The 23,819-nt window shown below is 49.3% G+C and overlaps 1 protein-coding gene across 26 annotated transcripts in view; it reads right to left on the bottom strand.

The window, feature by feature from the left end:
* ZMYND8 (zinc finger MYND-type containing 8) overlaps positions 1–23,819 on the bottom strand; it is a 125,718-nt gene that overhangs the window by 8,610 nt on the left and 93,289 nt on the right. For 15 of the 26 annotated variants that reach the window (XM_040446837.1, XM_040446836.1, XM_040446849.1 and 12 more), the window contains 7 exons: positions 22,438–22,947; positions 17,083–17,451; positions 14,434–14,624; positions 9,483–9,563; positions 5,872–5,950; positions 3,334–3,573; positions 1,258–1,403 (listed from right to left, as the gene is read on the bottom strand). In XM_040446837.1, the coding sequence (XP_040302771.1) occupies positions 1,258–1,403; positions 3,334–3,573; positions 5,872–5,950; positions 9,483–9,563; positions 14,434–14,624; positions 17,083–17,451; positions 22,438–22,947 (1,616 nt within the window). Of the gene's footprint in view, positions 1–151; positions 219–1,257; positions 1,404–3,333; positions 3,574–5,871; positions 5,951–9,482; positions 9,564–14,433; positions 14,625–17,082; positions 17,452–22,437; positions 22,948–23,819 lie in introns of all 26 variants that reach the window. The other 11 variants (XM_040446840.1, XM_040446850.1, XM_040446834.1 and 8 more) reach the window with 4 other exon arrangements.

Raw genomic sequence — 23,819 nt, 5'->3', positions numbered from 1 at the left:
ACCTGCCCGGGGCACCCCCAAAGATCCCTAAGGATCCACAGTGGTTGGAAAACCACTGCCATAAACCCTTAAAGATCTCCCTGAGAAAATGGCTTCCCCTCTGCCCGTGAGGAATGTGAGAGCACCGTTCACCCACCAGGGGGCAACATACCAGAGCCTTGGTTGGAGCCTAAGAGAATGGAGGAGGGCGTCTCCCTGGAGCCAGAAAGGTCGAGGGTCTAAAAATACAAAAAGAGAGAGATGGACACAAGGCACGGGGGCCAATGTAGCCCCCCAGGGAAGCCCAGGGATCCATGGGGGTGCTCATCACTGCCCCCAAGGCACCTTTGTGCCCTCTGCCTGGTATGCTCAGGCAGGGGAGGCCAGGTCAGCTGGGGTGGCCCTACACCTGTGCTCTGTCTCCCAGAATGAAGAGGGTGGAACACAGCAATGGGGTGCGCCCTTACTCAACTCTACAGCCTTAGCTTCTAGAACATTCACTGTGCCCTCAACTTCCTTCACTGACCTACCTACTGTCCAGATTTGTGCCACATCCAAAAAGGAGGTATATTACTTCAAAACTATGTCAGCTCACTTTCATTTCACATTAACCTCTTACCAGGCTATATTGTCAATGAAATCAAAGGGTTTTGATGGCATAAGAACTTAATTCTTCTCCTAAGACACACTGAAATAAATACATGATGACTACGCATGTAAAACATGATCAATGTGCCACCGAAAATACCTTCTGCAGACGACCCATGTTGCATATGCCACACACTGGGAAGTAGGGGGTGCGACCTTTCCTGGCCAATATGGCGGCTATTAGCACCGTGTGACTGCTTGTATTTGAATTAATTAAATAAAATGTCAAAGTGCGAGAGTCTCTGCTCACACCAACCCTCCAAGGGCTCAACAGCCACGTGTGGCTAGTGGATACCATACTGGGCAGAGCAGACACAGAACACTCCCATCATCACAGAAGGTTCTACTGGACAACACTGTGATAAGCTTTGAGAGTCCCCAGAGAGCAGCTGCCGGATCACACGAATGTCAACTCGGGCTCCGCGTCGCTCTGTCCCTGCCCGCATGCCCACTGGTGAAAAGGAGGCCTGCTAAGCCTGTCGCCCCCACCAGCAGTCTGACTGCCCCACCTCGAAGACAGACCTCCCACAACATGGGGCTTGCAGAGGAGACAGGCATGGGGACAGGTCCTGAGACGCCACCTGGCCCTCGGTGTTGGTGTCACTGGCCAAAGGCGAGCAGCTTACTCACCGAGCCACTGTCCTTGCTTTTCTCCGTGGAAGGCTCCTTGTCTTTCGAGGTGCTGGCGGCATCCGTCGGGGCCGCCTGTGTGCCAGAAGACTTGTTTAGTGTTTCTGTGTTTACCTCGGCGTCTGCTTCCTGCTGAGGAGCAGTAGCTGGGGGGGAACGGAAGAGAGAAGGCACGTATAAGCCGAGGGCCACGGCTTCCAGAACCACAGGAAGCCGCGCACTGCACGAGGCCACGCCATCGCTCGGAACAACTCTGACCCAACCGCTGTCCGTAACAGAGGCACCTCTGCTCAGCCCCACCCAGGAGAACAGGCCCAACGTGGCCAGGACTCCAAAGTTTTCCCGAAGCTGAAATTCCAGACATTGTGTGAAAATATGTGAATTTTTAGTAGTTCATTAATTCAAGTTTTGTTAAGTCATCCCAGACCCAAAAGCATGGCGGGAGAACAAATGAAGCCCATCAGCAGAGCCAGCCTGGAATCGGGGATCTAGAATTACTCATTTCACAATTTCTAATTTTAGGTCGATTTTATCCCCGTAGACTTCCTTCCTTCCGAGGCAGGGCTGGGAAACCCATGTGAAAAACGACACGATGGCAAAGACAGAGTCTCTGGAGATGGTAGGAGCTTGGACAAACTGAAAAAGAGCATTTGAGAGGAATTTCAGAAGGACGGACATTATGATGCCCCAAAGAAAGGAAAACTGAAGGACATTTTGGCCATCTTGTCATAACAACAACAACGGGTCATCAGACACATTACAGAACATAGGAGAATTTAACTCTACCGCTAGAAGAGACTTAAAGTAGCCATTAGGAAGACATCTCCCTAAAGGACAAAGGACCCAACAACGTACAGTTCAATACTGCCTTTTTAAAATAATGAAATACACAAGATCTCTCTAGAGCGAGAGCTGGCAAACCAGTGCTACCTGTTTTTGTGAATAAAGTTTTACTGGAACAAAGCCTCGCCCACCACTTACACCTTGTCTATGATGGTCCTCTCCCTAAATCAGTACAGTAGAGCAGCTTCAACAAATCGTAAAATATTTATCCTCTGAACCTTCACAGAAAGCATTTGCCAACTCCTGGCCGCTGGAGTGCTTCTCAGTCGTGGTCACCTATCACCTTCCAATTTTTGCCAGTGTGAAAGACACACTGCCTTGTCGTATTATTCATGTATTTTTTTTTTTAACGTTTTACTTATTTTTGAGAGAGAGACAGTGAGACAGAGAGTGAGCAGGGGAGCGGCAGAGAGAGGGAGACACAGAATCTGAAGCAGGCTCCAGGCTCCGAGCTGTCAGCACAGACACTGACGCAGGGCTCCATCCTGTGAACAGTGAGATCATGACCTGAGCTGATATCGGACACTTCACTGCCTGAGCCACCCAGGTGCCCCTATTTATGTAATTTTAAATTAAATTCTTCAAAATGGAAAGTAATAAACTAATAAAGCTAATACTGTTTGTCAGAAATACAAACTAACTGTAAAAACTCTTGATTTCGGCTCAGGTCATGATCTCGGCTCAGGTCATGAGGTCGCGAGGCGTGGGACGAGCCGTGAGTCGGGCTCTGTGTTGACCGCACGAAACCTGCTTGGGAGTCTCTCTCTCTCTGCCCCTCCACCACTCGTGCCCGCAAACATATTCTCTCTCTCGAAATAAACCAACTTAAAAAAAATAATTAAAGAGCAGGATTTCTCAGTATCAGTACGACTGACATTTAGGGCCAGATCATTCTTCTGCAGGGGGGCGGGAGGGGGGCCCGTCTGGCGCACGGCGCGGGGTTCGGCAGCAGCATCCCTGGCCTCTGCCCTCCGGAGGCCGGCGGCCCGCCCCTCCGTTAGGATGACCACACACGTCTGTGGTCACTGCCGGTGTCTCGGGGTGGGGACCAAAATCACCGCACCGAGAACCACTGCCACGTGAAACGACAGTCCGGCAAGTAACTGAACGAGGCCCCACGTTCACAACAGCCGTGCCTCGAGCGTCTGCCGGGCGCGTGCACGCTGCCCGCTCGTGCGTGACGGTCACGGTCGTCCGGCGAGACCCGCCAGGGCAGGCCCCGAGTGGCCGTACCTGACTGCGTACAGGACTTCATGTGCTCGGGCCAGTGGGCCTGCTGGCAGGGGTAGTCGCAGTAGCTGGTGTTCCAACAGCAGTAGAAGATGGCCTCCTTCTTGCAGTTGGCACACCACTGCTTCTTCTTGGTCTCGTCCACCGCCTGCTGCTTCTCTAGCTCCAGCTGCTTCTTCACCTCGGCAATGAGCCGGTCCCGCTCCTGCTCCAGGCTCTGCCGCATCTCCGCCATGGTTAGCTCTGCCAGGTGAGGGGAGAGGACATCGGCTGCATCACTAGTCCCCCCACCCCCCGCCCGGGGCTTGGAGACTTTCATACCAGATCGGAAAGGGAGTCCAGGACAGGGATTCCAACAGACACGGGTGCGGGTCCTGGCTCGGAGGGGGCTCAGCTGTGCGACACCCCACCCCCCGCCCCCCAGGCGAGTAACCTAGCCTCGCCGAGCCCCAATATCTGCATCTGTAAAGCGAGCATTTGTCACGTGATCAGACAGAGCTGCGCGGGGAGAGAGAAGGCCAGCCGCCTAGCACGCCTAGCCGGAGCCCCACGGGGATCCTGGGGGGAAGTCGTCGAATAAACCCGTGACCCAATTTCCACGAAGCCCACTCTGAGTTTTGTCACCAGCATGGACTTTTCTAGCAACCAAATACTACAAGGCACCTCGTGTTGCACCCTGGATCAACTCACTTCACCTTCATACTAATCCTGGGAGACCAGCTCTAACTGGACGGTTCCTTTCGGGGGCCGCCCAGGCGGCTCAGTCAGCCAAGTGTCAGACTCTTGCTTGCCACTCAGGTCATGATAGCATGGTTCCTGAGTTCGAGCCCCATGTGGGGATCCCTGCTTGGGATTCCTCACCCCTGCCCCCCCCTTCTCTCTCTCCAAAATAAATAAATAAGCTTTAAAAAAAAAATCCCTTTCATAGATGAGGAAACTGAGGCATACAGCCAATAAGGGGACAGCTGGCACTAGAGCTCAGACACACTTTCTATTCGGTGAGCTCAGTGGCCATGGAGTAAATCTACCAGACAGGGCGTTGTGACTCGCTCTGACCGATCAACCACCAAAGTGCTCAGTCCGCTGAGGCTTCGCTAATTTCACTTCAGATAGGAAGGTTCCCGTGCCATTCACCCCGGGGCGGGGGTGGCCTGCACACCAAAAGAAAAGTAAATGATCCCGCTAAAATTCGTTAAGATTCTCTTACTGAAAATTACAAACAAAAACAAAACAACAAGCACACATGCACACGTCTAAAAAAAACACCAGGAAAAGAAAATTACCCCCTTGCACTCGTGTTAGACGCTAGCTTTCTGTCCCTTTAACTAGAAGCCTGCAGACCATGGGCACGTTCTGGCCTGCCCGCAGGTACTTTTTTTTTTTTTTTTTTTCCAAACATGCAGCTAATTATTTAAAAATGGAGCGATTCTGGGGTGTCTGGGCGGCTCAGTGGGTTGAGCGTCCGACTTCGGCTCAGGTCATGATCTCACGGTTTGTGAGTCTGAGCCCCGAAAGTCAGGCTCTGTGCTGACAGCTCGGAGCCTGGAGCCCGTTTCGGATTCTGGGTCTCCCCTCTCTCTCTGCCATTCCCCCACTTGTGCTCTGTCTCTCTCTGTCTCTCAAAAATAAATAAATGTAAAAAAAAAAATTTTTTTTAATGGAGAGATCCTGCATAAAAGTAACAAGCAGCCACAAGAACCGAATAAACTTCCTGCGTGGCAACAAGCAGAGAAGCAGAGGGCTCCCTCCTCCCAAGGGCGGCCTCCTAAGGTAAGTTTGCGATGCACGATTTCAACGTGTGTCACCTGTGACAGGGGGCACACCTGGGCCTGCCCCCGTGACGAGGGAGACACGATGGCCTCCAGCATTCTGGCTCTGAGGCTGACACTACATGAGGGTCTCAAGGGAAGTGCTCTACCTTTGGGGGGAAAGCCTTTCACAACAGGGACACACAACGATAGGCCGAAACAGCACTCAGTCTGCACCAACCAGCGAAGTAGGTTTCTCCGCAGTGCGGGCCACACACCAAGTGTTTGAGAATCTGTGAAAATGCCCAATATTCCGTGGTTCGGAGGGAAGGTCTGGACCCAGAGTGCCCACGCCCGAATCGCAGCTGTGTAACTCTGAGCAACTTCCTCAACATGTCTGTGCCCCACTTGCTTTTACCTAAAACCGGGGATAACAGAGCTCTTCACCAGAAGGGTTTCCATGAGAATTTGGATCCGTGGCAAAGTACTTAAAACGGTTGCTGAGTCAGAGCTCAGTAAACAGGAACAGCTACGGCTGTTGCTGCTGCTACTCCTACTACTGATGTTGGTTATTTTGAAAAGAAAAGAAGAAGGAACCCACCCCCACAACACCTGCTCTTACACCTCGTGCCCACTGGTTAGACTCTCCAGGATTCTGTGGTCTCCCCAGCAGCGGGACATCACATCCCCAAGCCTACTTTTGACTCCATTCACGCAGGCACCTGCCTCCAGAGCTGCGGAGAAGTTCACACCCAAAAGCGCCCTCGGCGCAGGCCAGTTCACCAGGACTTACCCAAGTTGTGCTTCATTTCCGAGAGCTCCTGTTGGTGCAGCCACTGCAGCTTCTCGATCTCGATCCTCAGCCTGCGAATCTGGAATGAGGGAGAGTAAGACTCTTAGAAGGCGGGTCTGGATGGCGTTCACCGACAGGGCTCACCAGCTGGAAGAGTCAACGCCACGCGGTCAAGTGAGGCGTAAGCAGCTGGACGCTGCAGTCCAGAGAGGTGGGCACCAGTGGGTTATCCCAAATTCAAAAGGAACTCTGCTTCCGAAAACGAAATGCAGCTGACCCTTGAACAACGTGGGAGTGGGAACCGGGGCACCCACAGGCCATGCCGTCAAAAAATCTACATGTAACCTTGGACTCTCCAAAAACTTAACAGCCCACTGTTGACCAGGAAGCCTTCCCCAAAAACATTAACAGCTGAACACAGATGTGTGTATTAGACAATGTATTCTTACGATTAGGTAAGTTCGAGAAAAGAAAACGTTAAGAAAATCACAAGGTAGAGAAAATGCATTTTACAGTATTATACTATATAAAAACTCCATATAAAATGGACAAGCACAGTTCAAACCCGCTTTTTAAGAGTCAACTATAGAAGTTGTCTGTCTTTTCCAAGAAATCCCGGCTCCAGAAAAAGCCACTTAAAGTAAAAACAAGGCGGGAGGAGGGTGCCTGGCTGGCTTAGTTGCTAGAGCATCCAACTTTTGATCTTGGGTTGTTAAGTTCAAGTCCCATGTTGAGCACAGAGTTTACTTTAAAAATGAATGAATGAATAAAGTAAAAACAAGGAACAGATTTTCATAATAAATAAAAAAAATAATAATAACAAATAAATGAAAGGCTTGATTAGAACTTTGGTCCTTGGGAATGCAAGCTGGTGCAGCGACTCTGGAAAACAGTATGGAGGTTCCTCAAAAAACTAAAAATAGAGGGGCGCCTGGGTGGCTCAGTCGGTTAAACGTCTGACTTCAGCTCAGGTCACGATCTAGCGGTCCGTGGGTTCGAGCCCCGCGTCGGGCTCTGGGCTGATGGCTCAGAGCCTGGAGCCTGCTTCCGATTCTGTGTCTCCCCCTCTCTCTGCCCCTCCCCCCGTTCATGCTCTGTCTCTCTCTGTCTCAAAAATAAATAAATGTTAAAAAAAAAAATTTTTAGAAAAAACTAAAAATAGAACTACCCTACGACCCAGCAATTGCACTACTAGGCATTTATCCAAGGGATAAGGTGTGCTGTTTTGAAGGGACACATGCACCCCCATGTTTATAGCAGCACTATCAACAATAGCCAAAGTATGGAAAGCGCCCAAAAGTCCACCCATGGATTAATGGATAAAGAAGACACGGTGTATACACACACACACACACACACACACACACACACACACACACACACACAATGGAGTATTACTCAGCAACCAAAAAGAATGAAATCTTGCCATTTGCAACTACGCAGATAGAACTGGAGGGTATTATGCTAAGCGAAATTAGTAAGAGAGAGGCAAGTATCATATGACTTCACTCATATGAGGACTTTAAGAGACAAAACAGATGAGCGTAAGGGAAGGGAAACAAAAATAATATAAAAACAGGGCGGGGGACAAAACAGAAGAGACTCATAAATATGGAGAACAAACTGAGGATTACGGGAGGGGTTGTGGGAGGGGGGATGGGCTGAATGGGTCAGGGGCACTAAGGAATCTACTCCTGAAATCATTGTTGCACTATGTGCTAACTAATCTGGATGTAAATTTTAAAAAATAAAAAATAAAATTAGAAAAAAAAAAGAAATTTGGTCTTAAAAAAGTGAAACTAAAGCAAATAATGTTAGCTGTGTTTGATCTCTTACCTAACATTTTTTTTTTTTTTAAACGTTTATTTATTTTTGAGACAGAGACAGAGCATGAACAGGGGAGGGACAGAGAGAGAGGGAGACACAGAATCTGAAACAGGCTCCAGGCTCTGAGCTGTCAGCACAGAGCCCGACGCAGGGCTCGAACACACGAACCGCGAGATCTTCACCTGGGCCGAAGTCGGACGCTTAAGCAACCGAGCCACCCAGGTGCCCGTCTTACCTAACATTTTAGTTGGAATCTATAGTTATTCACCTGAAACTCCAAAGCCTAACACCTCTGGAAACCAAAGGGTAATTTTGGAGGGAGGAGTTAAATTCATTTGGAGGGGAAAAATAAACCCCGCCTGAACATGGGCCCTATTTATCAAACAGTGTTTGATAACCACAGTGGCTCTCCACCACGGTGATTTTGTCCTCCCCGCTCCCTCCACGACACTGCAAGACCTGCAGACTTCTGAGGCTGTCACAATAGAGGGGTGCTACTGCCAATAGGGTAGAAGCCAGGGACCTGCCAAGCACCCTACGATGGACAAGACAGCCCCCATAACAGAGAATCATCTGGCACAAATGTCAGAAGTGCCGAGGTGGAGAAACCCTAATTTGTGTGAACAAGCGTATTTCACAGCCAAAATGTTGTACTGTTTGGGGCGGGTAGCTGCATATTACCTTTTCAAATTCTGAAAAATTCTGGCACACATCTGGACCCCAAGGTTTCAAGTGAGACGTTACGGATCTGTGTTTTCTTTTTTTTTTTATTTTTTTTTAAATGTTTTTTTTTCAACGTTTATTTATTTTTGGGACAGAGAGAGACAGAGTATGAACGGGCGAGGGGCAGAGAGAGGGGGAGACACAGAATCGGAAACAGGCTCCAGGCTCTGAGCCATCAGCCCAGAGCCCGACGCGGGGCTCGAACTCACGGACCGCGAGATCGTGACCTGGCTAAAGTCGGACGCTTAACCGACTGCGCCACCCAGGCGCCCCGGGATCTGTGTTTTCAACCACATACATACCAATCCTTGGTCTCATCATAGAGATGGTCACATGAGCAAAATATCCCGGGAACTCACTGATTTCCTTCCGGACCGCTCTCAAAGCTTTATATGCACATTGTTCTCTGCCGAAAGCCTGTTAGGACACCTTCCTGGGGGAGATTTTCTCTTCTCCTGAGTGCTGGCCCTCACAGGTCAGTGGCTTGCATGGAATTTCCCTGTCTCCAACATCACTTACGATGACCTCAAGAAGTTCCTTCACTTGTCATTTCACCTGGTGACCCTTCCACACCTGGCTTACGATGAATTAGCCTAGCCTAAGAAGTCAGTTCAAAGAGATCTATTTTCACAAATGGTCACTTCCTAAGTGGACATTTTCACGTTTTAACCGCTTTATTCCCTAGGCAACCACACAATTGTGGAGGCTTTCAGTATGCAAATCCTAAGACAACAAGGATCCCTTGGATAAAAATGTCCAAACTTAAGAGAGCCAGGAGACAATTATACATGGGGGCCAAAGGAACTGATTAATCTCAGGTTTCACTAGGGGGTTAACTCAGGCTCCAGTACTGGCCGTTTGACTAGAAGTGAACCGATCACACAAAGCTGTGTGTATCCTCACCACAGAGCCAGCCTTGTGACTAAGTAAAGACACGCCCTTCCCAACAAACACAATCAGCAGAGCGCCCTGGAGGGACTTCCAGAGAAGCTGCTTCCTGGCACCATTTTACAGCAGCCCTTATAACATTCTTAGCAAATAAGGAATGTGTCATCTCTGACCTCGGCTATTGTGCTCCCAGTAGTGTTTTTAGAAAGATCGTTGTAGATTTCTGTCATCGTTCCTTTGATTGCATCCATCATCTGAAAGATAAAAACAGAAACAATTCAGGTGATCACTTCCCTGAGGCTTTTCTAGATGAAATACATCTAAAACCTACCCAATACAAAGCAGTTGTTCTCAACGGGGGCAATTCTGTCCCTCACAGGACATTTGGCACTTGTGGTTGTCATGACTGATGGCGGGGGGGGGTGGGGGGTGGGGGAAGCAGACTATTGGCATCTGGTGGGTGCAGGCCAAGGATGAGCTACATACGCTATATAGACAGAACAGCCCCCACAACAAAGAATTATCCAACCCAAAATGTCACTGGTGCCAAGGTGGAGAAACTCAGGTATAATCCAAAGCTAGTTTCTGTAGCCCACAGGCTAATCTGGAGAGGCTGAATTTGGGCCCCAGGCCTGTTTGCTTTGGCCAGCACGATGGGTTCAAGGGAGGAATTGTTTCCTTTTATGACTGTTGTTTCTAAATTCCTTCCCCTTTAAAAAAAAAAAAAAAAGTCTTATTGAGATCTCATTCATCTACCAATGGACCCATTTACAGTGCACAAATCCATGGCCTTTAATAGATTCACAGTTGTACATCCATCCCCACAGTCCATTACCCCAAAAAGAACTTGGATACCCCTTAGCTTTCACCCCCCAAAGGTCCCCATCGCCCCCCACCCCCTGACAACCACTGATCTGCTTTCTACACGGATGGATGTGCTTCATCTAGATATTTTCTATCTGTGGAGTCACACAACACATGGTCTTTGGTGACCGCCTTCTTCCACTTAGTGCAGAGGTTTCGAGATCTGTCTGGGTCACAGACTGGATCAGTCCTTCGTTTTTATGGACGAATTAATCCACCCCACTGTGTGGCGATAGCTGGTTCGGTATTTGAAGGACTTTGGTCAGGGCTCCCTCCCATTGCCTGTCCAGTGTGCCATCTTCCTTTTCTTTAACTCTCTGAGCCCTGAAGGCATCAGCGAGTTTGTGACACCAGCTCAGGTCCACGTGGCAGGCACCTAGTTCCCTGCTGACTGAATGTGTCTGCAGGATGATTTTTCTCCTGCCTATCACTTGCTGGCTGATTCCCCGCCCCTCCAGCGGTCACAGGACAAAGAGGAGAGGACAGGAGACCAAAACAGGCCTCGGGGCCTGGCCTGGCTGCAGCAAAGTCTCCACTGTGTTTTGCAATTTGCTCCAATCCAACAAGAAGGCATGACAAAAACCACCCTCGTATCTGATGCCCGAGATCTCTTCCCACCACCACCCACTCTCTGAGCCTCGGTTCCCCCATGTAGAAAACAAGGGTAAGGACAGTGGGCCCGTGTAGGGTGTGCACAAAGATTAGGTGAAAAACCCATGTGGAGACAATGGTTCAGTATCTGCCACAGGGCAGGTATTCAGAAAGAAATACCTGTTCCTCTTATTTTTACAGGGGAAAAAAAAAATCCACATGTGCTGTAATTAATAAAGTGCCAAACTCTAAAATAATAACCCCCAATTCACCCCAAAATGGGAGGAAAACGAATATAGTCACCGTTGGGATTTCTACTCCTCACTTGTTTTGGGGGCCACACATGGACACGGCCAGGAAAAACACTTCGCGCTCCCCAGTCGTCCTGTATGGGCCTCCCCGCCCCGCTGCACCAACCATGTCAATTTAAAATATTAAGGCTAAATTGCTTTACAAGAAAACTTTAGAAAGTGGATGAAATTCAATACATTCCTAATGCAATGGTTACATTCCATTTTAAAGAAATCATGGATCTGTGGACGGATTTTCACTCTTTCTTCCAAATATAGCAAAGGGCTCAGCATTAATAAAAGAGCATCCTTCTGCCAACACACACAGATCTGGGTGTTCAACTCTGGGTCACCTCGGAGGCAGGAAAGTTCATCAGCTCCAAAAATATGTCACCGTGCTCATTTTCTTATCTGCGAAGAAAATGTCTACCACGAAGTTCATTCCTCAATTTTGTGGTAAGAGCAAAGGGGAAGCCCAAGAAATAGAGACAGCTGCAGGAGCTCAGAAAACCAGCTCAGTGCAAACCACTCGCCAGGTCCACTCAGCAGGCCTCAGTTTCCTCATCTCTCAATTAGGCAAGTTGGACCCAGTCAATGGAAGGTGCTGGTAAGGCTAAACTTAGCAGAACAAGAGACCATTTAGGCACGCCAGACGCCTTCTGAAATCAGGAATGAAAAAGATCACTCCTTTTCCATTCCTCCGTAAACCTGCATACCACATGAGGAACAAAGTCTCAGTATGGTGCCACTATGCACCAAACACTTTGGTGACAATCTCTCCTTTTAACCAAAGGAAAACAAACTTAGGCTTCAAGCCTTGACAGGGAATGGTTATCTGAGAATGGTAGACCCAATTTTAGTTTCACTCTTTCGGTCAATTTAAAGAAAACTATATTAAATTTAAATAAAAACATTAAATCAGTATCTACCAGTAGGTGGACAGGGAAGACTAAAATCTTCAGAATGGCAACAGATCATCGCCCCTTGAATCCTTCCTCTTCTGACACTCAGGGACTCTATAACAATTCATGCATTTAATTCAAAAGGAGGACAAACATACTAAATTAGAGCCAAAGTTGGGGCGCCTGGGTGGTTCGGTCGGTTAAGCGTCCGACTTCGGCTCAGGTCATGATCTCACGGTTCATGGGTTCAAGCTCCGTGTCGGGCTCTGTGCTGACAGCTCAGAGCCTGGAGCCTGCTTCTGATTCTGTGTCTCCCTCTCTCTCTGACCCTCCCCCGTTCATGCTCTGTCTCTCTGACTCAAAAATAAAAAAATGTTTAAAAAAAAAAAAAATCTACATAAGAGACAAAGTTATCCCCAAGACTGGTACTGATTCTCTCCGTAGACAGGGGGGTTGGGGGTAGGGTCAGACAGGGTTGTTGAAAAAGGCACGTGCAAGAACAATCAGTTCATGGACACTGGACATCTGTGGTCAGTAGGCTTCACAGGTATTCACAAACTGGCTCAAAGCCACTCTTTAAGATCCTGGCTGCTACTATTCAAATCCCAGCTCAACCATTCAGACTGTGTAACCCCACTGAGCCTCAGTTTTCTCATCTATAAAACAAGGATGATACCAGTATCTACCTCATCTATTTATTACGAAAGCTAAGTAAATAACATATAAGCATAACACTTACAGCAGGTTTCGAGCCAGAGCAACACCATGCAAACACTACCTAGTACTTGGACCATCTTACCTAGTGTGAAAGACAGATGGCTCTCAATGACCCCAGGTGCTCTGGCGTTTGTGACCCTGTGTAACCCCCTCCCTTCCAGTGTGAGCTGGCCTAGTGACCTTCTAACCAATGCAATATGACAAAGGTAACAGGCTGTCACTTCTGAGATCAGGTTACAGAAGACTGACTTCCATCCTGCTAACAGGTTTTCTCTATCACTGGCTTTGAGGAAGCAAACTGCCAAGTATGAAGGCCCACGTGGCACGAACTGACGACGGCCTCTGGCCAAGAGCCAGCCTGGACCTGACACCCTCAGCCCGACGGCCGTTGAGGAAGTAAATCCTGCTCACAACCACCTAAGTCAACTTGGAAATGGATCCTTCCCTGGTCGAGCCTTCGGATGAAACCTCAACCCTAGCAAACACCTTGAGAGGAACCTGCCAGGGGCCCTATAGCAGAGGACCTAGTTGAGCCCTGCCCAGACTCCTGACCCCAGAAACTGTGAGGAGAAACGGGAACTGGTTTAAGTTGCTATGTTTTGTGCTCATTTGTTGTATAAGGATACCGGACACATCTCAATGGAAGGAATAGGAAGAAAATGACCAACAAAAACACACTGGTATAAAATTATAAATGTCACTGGTCATCCAGAACTAAAGGAGAGTCCACCTTTAACACAATATAATAAAGCAAGTCTTTATCATGGCACTTCAAGAATTCTAGAAACAGCGATCCTCAGTAATGGTCACCCATGCTCTCTATAAACCTGAATAGTGTACTCATTAGTAACTAACTAATCACTTACTCCTTAGTGAAGAGTAAATTATTATTACTGCCTACTTAGTGACATACTAAACACTCTGCCTAGATTATTCCTCAGTAACTACTATTAATAGCCCTTCACGGTAATAAGCCCAACACAGAGAAGTTAGGCACCAGCATGCATTCATTTAACAACCCTGCAGGAACACCTACTGTGAGCCAGGCACCGTTCTAGGCCCTGGAGGTAAGCAAAACATACAAAATCCTGGCCTCGTGGTTATTCCGCTATCGAGCGGTCTGTGGCTATGGACCCGCGTGTCACTCCAGAGCAACCTCATGTGACCTTGAGAACAGCTCCTGGTTGTATTTGCCTGAATTCAACGAGCAAAGAAGCACCTGGCAAATGAAGAGGAAGAGTCTGCGCTGAGCGAACACCCAGCAGTGAACTCAGGGGGCGGGTGAGTCGGGAGGGAATCCACCCCTCCCTAGTCCAACCTGGTGTGGGTATTATACCTTACAAACCTCCTGCCTAAGACTCGTGTCACTTCATTCCACATGGCTTTTGAATCATAAACCAACTCCTTGGTCTGTTATCAACTGACGGAACAGTAACCTGTCCCAGCGCTTAAGGAAACTGTCGTCACGAGTGGCGTGAGCTCCGCAGGGTGATTCTGCCGCTGTGTCATTTTCCTGCTCTGTACTAACTTTAGAATCTAAGCCCTCAGAACAAGATGCAGCCCATTCTAGATTTCTCTGCTTAGGTCCAACTTTAGAGCCAAGTGGAAGAATCTGGGCTTGGAGATCTTCACTTCAAACAGGGTCTTCCCTCCAAAACACCCTGTAAAGCCTGCAAGGTCATGACTCTCCAGGCTCCCATCTGGAAGCTGGTCCTCTGACACGCCCCCCCCCCAATCCCCCAGGTGCCATGGGCACTCACTTTGCTAGTGTACTTGGCAATGTCCGCAGCAACATCAGCGGAGGCAGTGGCGATGGGCAGGTCTGCGCTGACTGAGGACGCGAGGGTGCTCGTGACCCCCGAGCTGGTGACCAGAGGCGACGACTGGGTGCTGGTCACCAGGGTGATGGTGGAGGTGGATGGGCTCTGTGTGATCTCCTTCTGCTGCACAGCTAGGAAAGGAAAGGGTCCTGGTCACCCCACCGCCACGGGAAGGGCCCGACCCAGCACGAAGCTGCACAGAGGGAGTGAAGTCCCCAATGTGTGCCCTTTGAGCTTTTCTACTTTCAAATGACAAACACCCTCCCTTTGACCAGACTCTAACTAGGATCCTCTAAGCCATTTCTGGGACCAAGCCTCAGGCAAACACAAATAACTTTTCTAACAGCTCAAGGCCGCATCCCTAGGATGACCCCAGACCCCATTAAAGTGCCTGCCTGAGAAAGTTCAAGGCTGCCATATAAATTTACTGTTTGTTACAGCAAACCCCCTGTGGCCCATCTCCCAGGGAGGGTAGGAGCCTAACTTTGAGAAGCAGCAGTTAGCAACCCCACGTGGGCTTCACACGGACCAAGCCCCATTTCCCATTTTTTGTAAAATTTCACTTCCCTGACTCTATTGGAGGTCCCCACTCGGCCCCTTCCCTACCCCCGTCCATTCTCCCTTTCAAATGCCTCATCACCTCTGTACAAAGTAGGGTTGACTTCAGTTTAGGCTGGACTTTTTCTCCCTATCGTAATAGTACATACTGATTAAAACCCATCCTTACCACTTTAACTAGTATCCAGCTTTGTCACCTTTGACACAAGACAATCTGGAAATTGAGAACCATACCATCAATGGGCCTCTCAACTACAGCACCTAAATTCCCCTGGGGAAGCTCATAATGCTGACGGGGTGCGAAGACAGAAAACACAGGAACTAGTCATCCCGACCTCGAATATCCTAGATTTAGTTCTGCCCCACTAGCCCTTTAAAATAGCAGGAGCAGGGGCGCCTGGGTGGCGCAGTCGGTTAAGCGTCCGACTTCAGCCAGGTCACGATCTCGCGGTCCGTGAGTTCGAGCCCCGCGTCGGGCTCTGGGCTGATGGCTCGGAGCCTGGAGCCTGTTTCCGATTCTGTGTCTCCCTCTCTCTCTGCCCCTCCCCCATTCATGCTCTGTCTCTCTCTGTCCCCAAAATAAATAAACGTTGAAAAAAAAAAAAATTTAAAATAGCAGGAACAGAGGCGCCTGGGTGGCTCAACTGGTCAAGCGTCCAACTTCGGCTCAGATCACGATCTCGCAGTTCATGGGTTCGAGCCCCGCGTCGGGCTCTGTGCTGACAGCCGGGAGCCGGGAGCCGGGAGCCTGCTTCGGATTCTGTCTCCCTCGCTCTCTGCCCCTCCCCCACTTGGGCTCTCTTGCGCTCTCTCTCAAAAATGAATAAATGTTAAAAAAATAAAATAAAAAATAAACAGCAAGAGCAATCTAGCTGCATTAACACTGGACCTGTCCAATCTGTTACTCTTACCTCCAACCACCCCTCCCCGCCCCGTCTTCGAAGGGATTCTTTGGGGCTCTTCAAGACCTGGCCACCTTTCAACCCACATCCTGCTGCTACTCTTTACAGTACAGCTCTACTCGCTAGGCTGCGCTCAGTACGTGAGGGTTTCAACCAAAGACCCCAATCTCCAAGGATCTAGATGCAGGCTTCCCTAGGAAACATGATCTGCATCAGTGCTCAAAAAACGAGGCAACCTGGTACTCCTCTGCACGGCACCAGATGGAGCCTCCTGCATGGCTTGGCCGAGGCGGCGGGGGGTGGGGGTGTCGGGCGGCTTTGATTACCCAACTTCGGCAACTGCTTCTTGACTGATGCCGGCTCTTCTCCACGGGGCTAATCCCTAGTTCTCTGCTACCAGTGTCTCACACTGAAAGCACTCTTCCCAAGGTAACGCCAAGAGGCTGACGGATGTGCACGAGAAAACTTACGCAAAGATATTCATTGCAGCACTGCTCACAACAGAAAAAAAACTGGGAGCAATCTAAATGCCCATCCATAGGGGAATACTTGATTTACATCAACTGTGGAATACTATGCAGCAGTCCAAAAGAATAATGAAGAGCTCTGTGCACTAACACGGATGAACCTCCAAAACATGCTGATGGGTTAAAAAAAAAAAGAAAAAGAAAAAGAAAAAAAAAGGGGGGGAAGCAAGTATGGTACCATTTTTATGTTTTAAAAAAAAGAAAAAAAAAGTCCTATTTTTTATGAAGATTCATATATATGTAAATATATATGCATACATGCATAAAAAAGGGTTTTACAGTGAACAGTGGCCGCTGAGAAAGGGTGGAGGATGAAATGGAAGTTCAATCAAGACAACAGATTTGGGGGTAAGTATTTTACCCTTTTCTAAGAAGCCTATACGCACATATTGTCCAGAAACGAAAAATAAATAAACAGGAGTGAAAAAAACGAGCTGCGAGACAATTTTTAAAAATGATGCCAAATGGAGCGCGTGAGGCCCTCAAGATGCAACGGCCGGGAAACAAAAAGGAACGGAAAAAACAAAACCATTCTCTCTCTCCTGTCGATGTGGCGAACAGGGAGCGGGCACCACGAGAACAGAAGGGGGCGCGCGTGGTACCTTTCACAGCCTGTCTGGTCTGATATCTCGTCCCCTGGGAGCACTGTGGCTGCTGCTGGCTCTCCTGTTGGCTGTCCTGTTGGCGCTGTATCTTCTGCATGTGCCACTTTTGGGAAGACGTTTGAAACTTACTTGACGAGTTCCACACGACCCGCTGCACGGCCGGGGCAGTCTCCTTCGGTAAAAGCGGCCTCTGCTTTTTCACCGGGCTTCCCGTGGCGGCGGCGGCCGGGGCCGTGACGGTGGACGTGGTGCTGGTGGTGGCCGTGACACCAGCCGTGGGAGTTTGGGAGGAGGAGCGGGTGAGGAGCGGAGTTTCGGGTGGGGACTGGCCGCCCGCCGTAGTGGATGGTGGAGCTTTACCTACGACTAAAGCCGATGCGTGAAAAAACAAACAACACACAAACAAAAGAACGGTGGATTGGACTCAGGTTCATGTGCAGGGTCTCTAGGCCAGCAGGCTCTGGGTAAGACAAACCAAGGCCAGCCAGGAATGCCCGACAAATTCGGTGTGGCGGGGACACGCCGATGGAGGCGCCCATCTCACCGTACCCACTTAGGCCACTTCTGCACCTCTGTCTCAGAGGGTCAGCCCCTTCTCGGGGGCACATGCCCACCTCTGAGACTCTCATCTGGGCCTCTGGGGGAAATGGGAACGAGACACAGCTCCTGCCCTCAAGTTGCCCAACGACACGTGGATGAGCGGAATCACCGCACGAGGCTCGTTTTACAGACAGAACTGGGTAAGCACTTTGTGAGAGAACCAACCAAAGTCAATCTGGAGATGAGGAGAATCCCTTTGGCTAGGGAACCTCTAAAGCATGCACCCCAAAGGATCAGATGGCTTCCCGTAGGTCAAAGCACCGAACAACACGAAGTCACCCAGAAAGAAAAGTATCCCTTAACCTCCGACTCCCTCCAGGACTAAGTCCCAGTAAGCTGCTAATGGCCTCGACACCTAACACTAAAGGTAATTCCAACCCGAAGCGAGAACCTTCCCAACACAATGGTATTTATCGTGAAGTTAGGAGACTTGCCTTCTTTGTTGTTGCTGTTGTTTTACTAAGTGTTTTGTTTTGTTTTGTTTTTGTAATTGTGATGCCAGTACAGGTAACATACAGCGTTAGGTTGGCTGCAGGTGTACAATATAGCGATTCAATAATTGTACACAGTGCTCAGTGCTTGTCAGGGTGAGTATATGCCTTACGTGTGTGCTGGTCAAATCTACATCTAAAATGAGTTTCATTTTTGTATTCAGAGTAAGTGGCTTTAAATAAAAATATAAAGTCAATGATTATATACAAGCAGGACTTGGGAAGGGCCAAAACAATGAATGTGAATGAGAAGTTTGGAAAAAGCTGCTTCGTGGAGTCTTAGGGTGGGGGTGGAGGAGGGGAGGCCTGCAGGGAGGGGTAGGATGTCCAACAGGCGGAAGTGAGAACTGGGAAGGTGACAGCATCAGCCAAGGCGTGTTTGGGAACAGGCAGCACTTGGGTCAGTGAGGGCAGGCAGTGAGGAGTGGCAGGAAGGCAGGTTAGAGCCGGAAGCACTGAGCAGCGTAGAAGGGGGGGCCACGTGGTGCTCATTTGTAAAAGGGTTGTCACTGCAGAGACGCCAGCCACCAGTGGGGTGGGTTTGCCCCCCCGAGAGGATGCCTGGGGATCACACACAGAACACAGGCAATAAGTCAGCACCCCGATCTTAGACAATGTGCCTCGACATGAACGCCTCTTCAGGAACATGTCTGTCTTTTTAGATTTCTAGAACCTGGGAAAGACATGACCTTGACTGTTCTAGGGAGGCTTTTCAGTACACTGGGTTTTAGGAAGTCCATCTCCTAAAGGAGAGGGAGAGAAAAAACAAAACAAAACAAACAAACAAAAAAAACCAAGCTGACTTTCCTGACCTGGAAGTGGGGGTCATCACGTCTGGCTGGCCCTCCGTCCTCCTGCTCCTCCGGAGGGAGAGGAGAGCCTAGCCAAGTTCACAGGCAAGTTCACAGGAAAAGCCAGAGGGGGAGCTCTGGGATGACCCTTCCCTGGGATGACATGATGTGCCAGATAATGGACACAGTCCCTGCACTCTCCAGGCGGAGAGGTGGCTTTGAACCCAGTTTCTCTATGAGCCCTGCACCGGGGCAGTACCCTGGCGGGGTTTCTCACCCACATGCCTCCCTTTGCTTCCGGGTGACCAGAAAAGCAATACCGTTATTGTTGACAAGCTAGCCTCGTCCCCCTTTCCTCAGACACAGGGCAACCACAAAAAGGTCCTTTTCTTTGTACCACTTTTCAGAAGCAAACAGCTGGCCTCACAGGTGGCTTGGCGGCCCCTCTGTTCCAAATGAAACACTGGAGTGTGCAATCTGAAAAGATGCTGGGCTCGAAGCACTCAGACACTCAACTATTTTGATTCCTAACAGATTCTAATGGTTTGGGGCGGGGAAGGCCATAAGAAATTCCATTTGTCCTAGAAATTTGAAGCGTATAATCAAATGACCTGTAGCCCAAAAAAGGGTGAGTCTCTTACGGGCCAATACTCCAGAAGCTGTCCCTACTTATTAAACTACTTCTTCTAGACTTTGGTCGCTGTCTAGTCCCTAAAAGGCAGGCTTTTAAAGAGAAGAATGGAAATTACTGATGTTCACAGCAAGGTCTCGAAGTAAGCTCTCTCTTTGCCTCTATTCTGACATCACCAGCCACAAAGCTGTTTTGCTAGCTACGTATCCAGATTCTATACGTGAGCTTCATTCCCAGCTGGAGGGGAGCTGGAGGTCACCACGGCTCACTCCAAAATACCCTTCGGCTAAACACACCGTTGAAAGCACGCTCCACTGCAGAGTCTGGTACAAACTCGATCCTTCAAGACCCAAACTACTATCGAGGGGCTCTAGATTTTAAGACTGGTAGGTCTTGGGGCACCTGGGTGGCTCAGTCGGTTGAGCGTCCGACTTCGGCTGAGGTCATGATCTCACAGTCCGTGAGTTCGAGACCCGCGTCGGGCTCTGGGCTGGCAGCTCGGAGCCCGGAGCCTGCTTCGGATTCTGTGTCTCCCTCCCTCTCTGCCCCTCCCCTGCTCATGCTCTGTCTCTGTCTCTGTCTCAAAAATAAAATAAAACATTTAAAAAAAAAATTTAAAAAAAAAGACTGGTAGGTCTTTGTCCCAACCCCCAGGATAATGCACGAATTGAATTAAGTTTCTGCACGAACTAAATTAAGTTTCGGAATCATCTTCAGCTTAATTACAACCACTGTATACTTGGGGCCTCTTGAAGGTATTTCCCTCAGACATCAGTGCAAGAACAGCTGTATTTCGCTTAATCGACTGGGACGTTTGTTTTTTTTTTGGGGGGGGGGGGGGGCGGGGAATATGAGATCTTTTATGGGGCTGTATTTCCCTTTTTGCTTTGACTGCTAGGAAGCTCACAGCCAAAATGAAAGCTCAACTTTGCTAACACTGAAGGCCGAAACAGTACATAGTTATGTGCATAAACCTTCCCGGACCTCTTACTATTCTACCTTCCTCTTTTACAGACTTCTGTATCTTCGTTTTGTTTCATGGTTAAATATTCTTGTCAATCTGTTACAGATCCTTTCTGGAAGAGGAAGAGGCATAAAACCAATCAATCAAAAGACAGGTTCCGGACAATAAGGAGCAGTATACCTATCACTCATAGGAGCACTGCCATCTTTGTACCCAAATATTCCCCCCAAACCACATCGAATATGGAAAAGATGCTACTCTCCTACTGTTTTCTGCCACATCTGCCTCAAACCCCAATCCACAACAAAGTCGGATTTTTTGGAGGCCACCCCCAAATCCACGGGGACTCAGGACGGTGTGCTGTTCTAGCCTCCCTGCCCCTTTCAATCACTTCTCTTTCTCCCTCCACCGCACCATTCAGACACGGTTTATGCAGCCAGCCTCCGAAATGCTCAGGGGGTGTAGAATCACCTCTGACTCAAGAGTTTGGTTGGGAAGTTAGCTCCTGTCAAAAGTTGGCCCAGGTCAGAAATTAAACCTGACTAGCCCTTCAGGCGCTCACAAAGTCCAGAAGGTTTTATGGCTACGATTTCCGGTGTGTCCATAGGCAATGTTTCTCCTGGGCCCTAAATTAATTCTTCTCTCCCTTTCTTGGGCACGTTGGAATCCCCTTACACCCACTTGCCAAACCAGCTAAAAAAAACACGCTAACTGCCTTGTCCACGGGAAGGACACCCTTCACATCATTCACACACTCTTCCCGGAGGGCTTGTCAACATGCCTGGGCTGCACCAGGGGAGGGTGGCCACTGCGGGTTCGGTCCGTGACAGCGGCAATGGGGAGCACCCCTGAGATCAGGTGATGGTTCTCAGCCAGAGATTTGTGCCGCCCAGGGGGCAAATGGCAATATCAAGACATCTTTGACTGCCACCAGTAGGCAGAGGCTCTTGGCATCCAGCGGGCAGAGGCCCGGGAGGCTGCCAAACATTCTCCAACACACGGCACAAAGAATTACACGGCACAAGATGCCAACAATGCCAGGGCTCAAAGACCCTGGACTCAGGTCGGATAAACACATATATGGTGGCACCCCAATTCAGGTGCCCACCATCCAGTGCCCTCTCCCTGTCTAGGGCCCCAAGAAGCACTCGGTATTCAGGTACCATCTCCCCAAATGGTCTCAGATTCCAGTAAGAAAATGCACCATGAGGCACCTGGGCAGCGTGAAGGGAAGAACAGGAGCTGAACTCATCAAGATCTCTGAATTAAACACTTCTAACAGGGGCGCCTGGGTGGCTCAGCTGGTCATACTTTGGCTCAGGTCATGATCTCACGGTTCATGAGTTCCAGCCCTGCGTCAGGCTCTGTGCTGACAGCTCAGACTCTGGAGCCTGTTTCGGACTCTGTGTGTGTGTGTCTCTCTCTGCCCCTCCCCAACTCATGCTCTCTCTCTCTCCCTCTCTCTCTCTCTGTCTCTCAAAAATAAACATTAAAAAAATTTTTTAACAAAAAAATGAAAAACACTTCTAACCATTCCAACCTTGTCATATATCTAAATGTTGACAAACATTTTAGGGAAACAAGTGAGCATATTGGGAAAGTGGAGCTTGGGCAAACAATGACCCGACTGCTAGAAACACCTACCGTTTTTTATTTTTCTGAGCTCAAAATCAACCACATTGGGCGAGAGGCGGGCAGGCCTGGAGTCAGTCCTGGACCTGATTAGTGACTTAGCTAGGTGACCTCGAGCCAATGAAAGGTCTGCTCTGGTGCCCCCCTCTGTGATGTCGGAGAGCCACGTAACTTCTGGAATACCAACACAAGGGGGTACTCTAAGCCAAATCAAGAAACCGAAACTGGTGGGGGTTCACTTACCATCCTGCTTGGGAGATGTTTCTTTGGGTTCCTTCTTATTTTTTCGACCCTCCCGCCCAGTATGGTCTTCTCCTAAATCTATGACAAGTTCACTTTCTGAATCGGAGTCCAGGCCCAAATGTACTGTTGGGGAATCCGTCTCATCTTTCCCCTTCAGTTTATCCTTTGCAGGGTGAGGGGAGGCTTTTGCTTTTTCGGAGAAGTCCTTCTCAGGCTGGGGGCTTGCCTTTTCCTTGACCGAGCCGGGATCTGCTTTCTCGCTGGCCGGTGATGTGCTTTTCAGCTCCTCCTTAGTCTCCACTGGGTTTGCCAGTTTGGGTTTTTTTTTGACAGCCGATGGCTCTTTGTCCACCCGACTACCCTCTTTGTCTTCTGCGTCCTCTGGCTCATTCTTGGACTTCTGTTCATCATCACTGATATACTCACTATCACTACTATCGGACTTCTCTGAATCTTCCGAATCGCTGTGCTCCACAGCCGTGTAAACATCTTCTGAGATTTCATTTATGCCTAAATTCAAAGAGAAAACCCAGCATGTGGCGTAGTCACAAAAAGAAAGAGCAGGACCCCAAACGCAAACATTTTCCACGCCAAATGCTGGAATAAAATGAAACATTTCAAATTGCATCCCCCTGGCCTGGTGGGGTTAGCAGCGAACGGCATCTAACAAATGCCAACTGGGGTTCGCAGAGGGTTTCGGTTACTGACACTCGAAGATGACAAGGGACCAGACAACATAAATTTTAAATTTATCCGGAGCTGCGTCCTTGCGACACCGATAACTAACCGGGCCGTGGAGACTGGGAGGGGTGGGGAACAAAGGAGATGAGCTGTTAAAATGGATCCACTTTACAGATTAGAAAACAGAGGCCCAGAGAAATCACTTACCCTAAGGCCCAAAGAAAACCAAGGCAGAGGCAAGGCCGGAACCCTGGGCACTCCTGACGGAGCACCAGCTCTCTTGCCACCAATTCCCAAAGCATTCAAGTCCTCGTCGCTTTGAGTCCAGAGCTCAAAGAAATAAACCAAAGCCTTGAGGCAGAGGTCGCCAGCTCACAGCCTACAAGCCGCATCTGGCCGGCACACGTTTTACTTAGGGGGCCATGGTTTGGCCCAGCGGCTATTTTGTCGTTTGTTTGTTTCTCACTTAGAACGTGTTGCCCAATTCACAAACCAGGAAATTTCACACAGAAATCAAGGCAGCAGGCTTGTGTGGAAGAAAACGCAAGATCTGGCCGCTCTGGGTCACAGGCCTGCGAGGCAGCAACCGGCTGGAGCCACGAAGCCACCGGCCCCTTCCGGCAGGGACGCACCATCGCCAGGTGACCCGGCTGCCCCACCCTAGTCACTGCCGCATGGACAGCGGAGTCAAGACCAAAGTC

The sequence above is a fragment of the Herpailurus yagouaroundi genome, unplaced genomic scaffold (genome assembly GCF_014898765.1).
Source record: "Herpailurus yagouaroundi ecotype Mexico unplaced genomic scaffold, PumYag 196, whole genome shotgun sequence".
NCBI classification, from domain to species: domain Eukaryota; kingdom Metazoa; phylum Chordata; class Mammalia; order Carnivora; family Felidae; genus Herpailurus; species Herpailurus yagouaroundi.
Note: the sequence above shows the minus strand (reverse complement) of the source record. Positions and strands in the feature narration are given on the sequence as shown.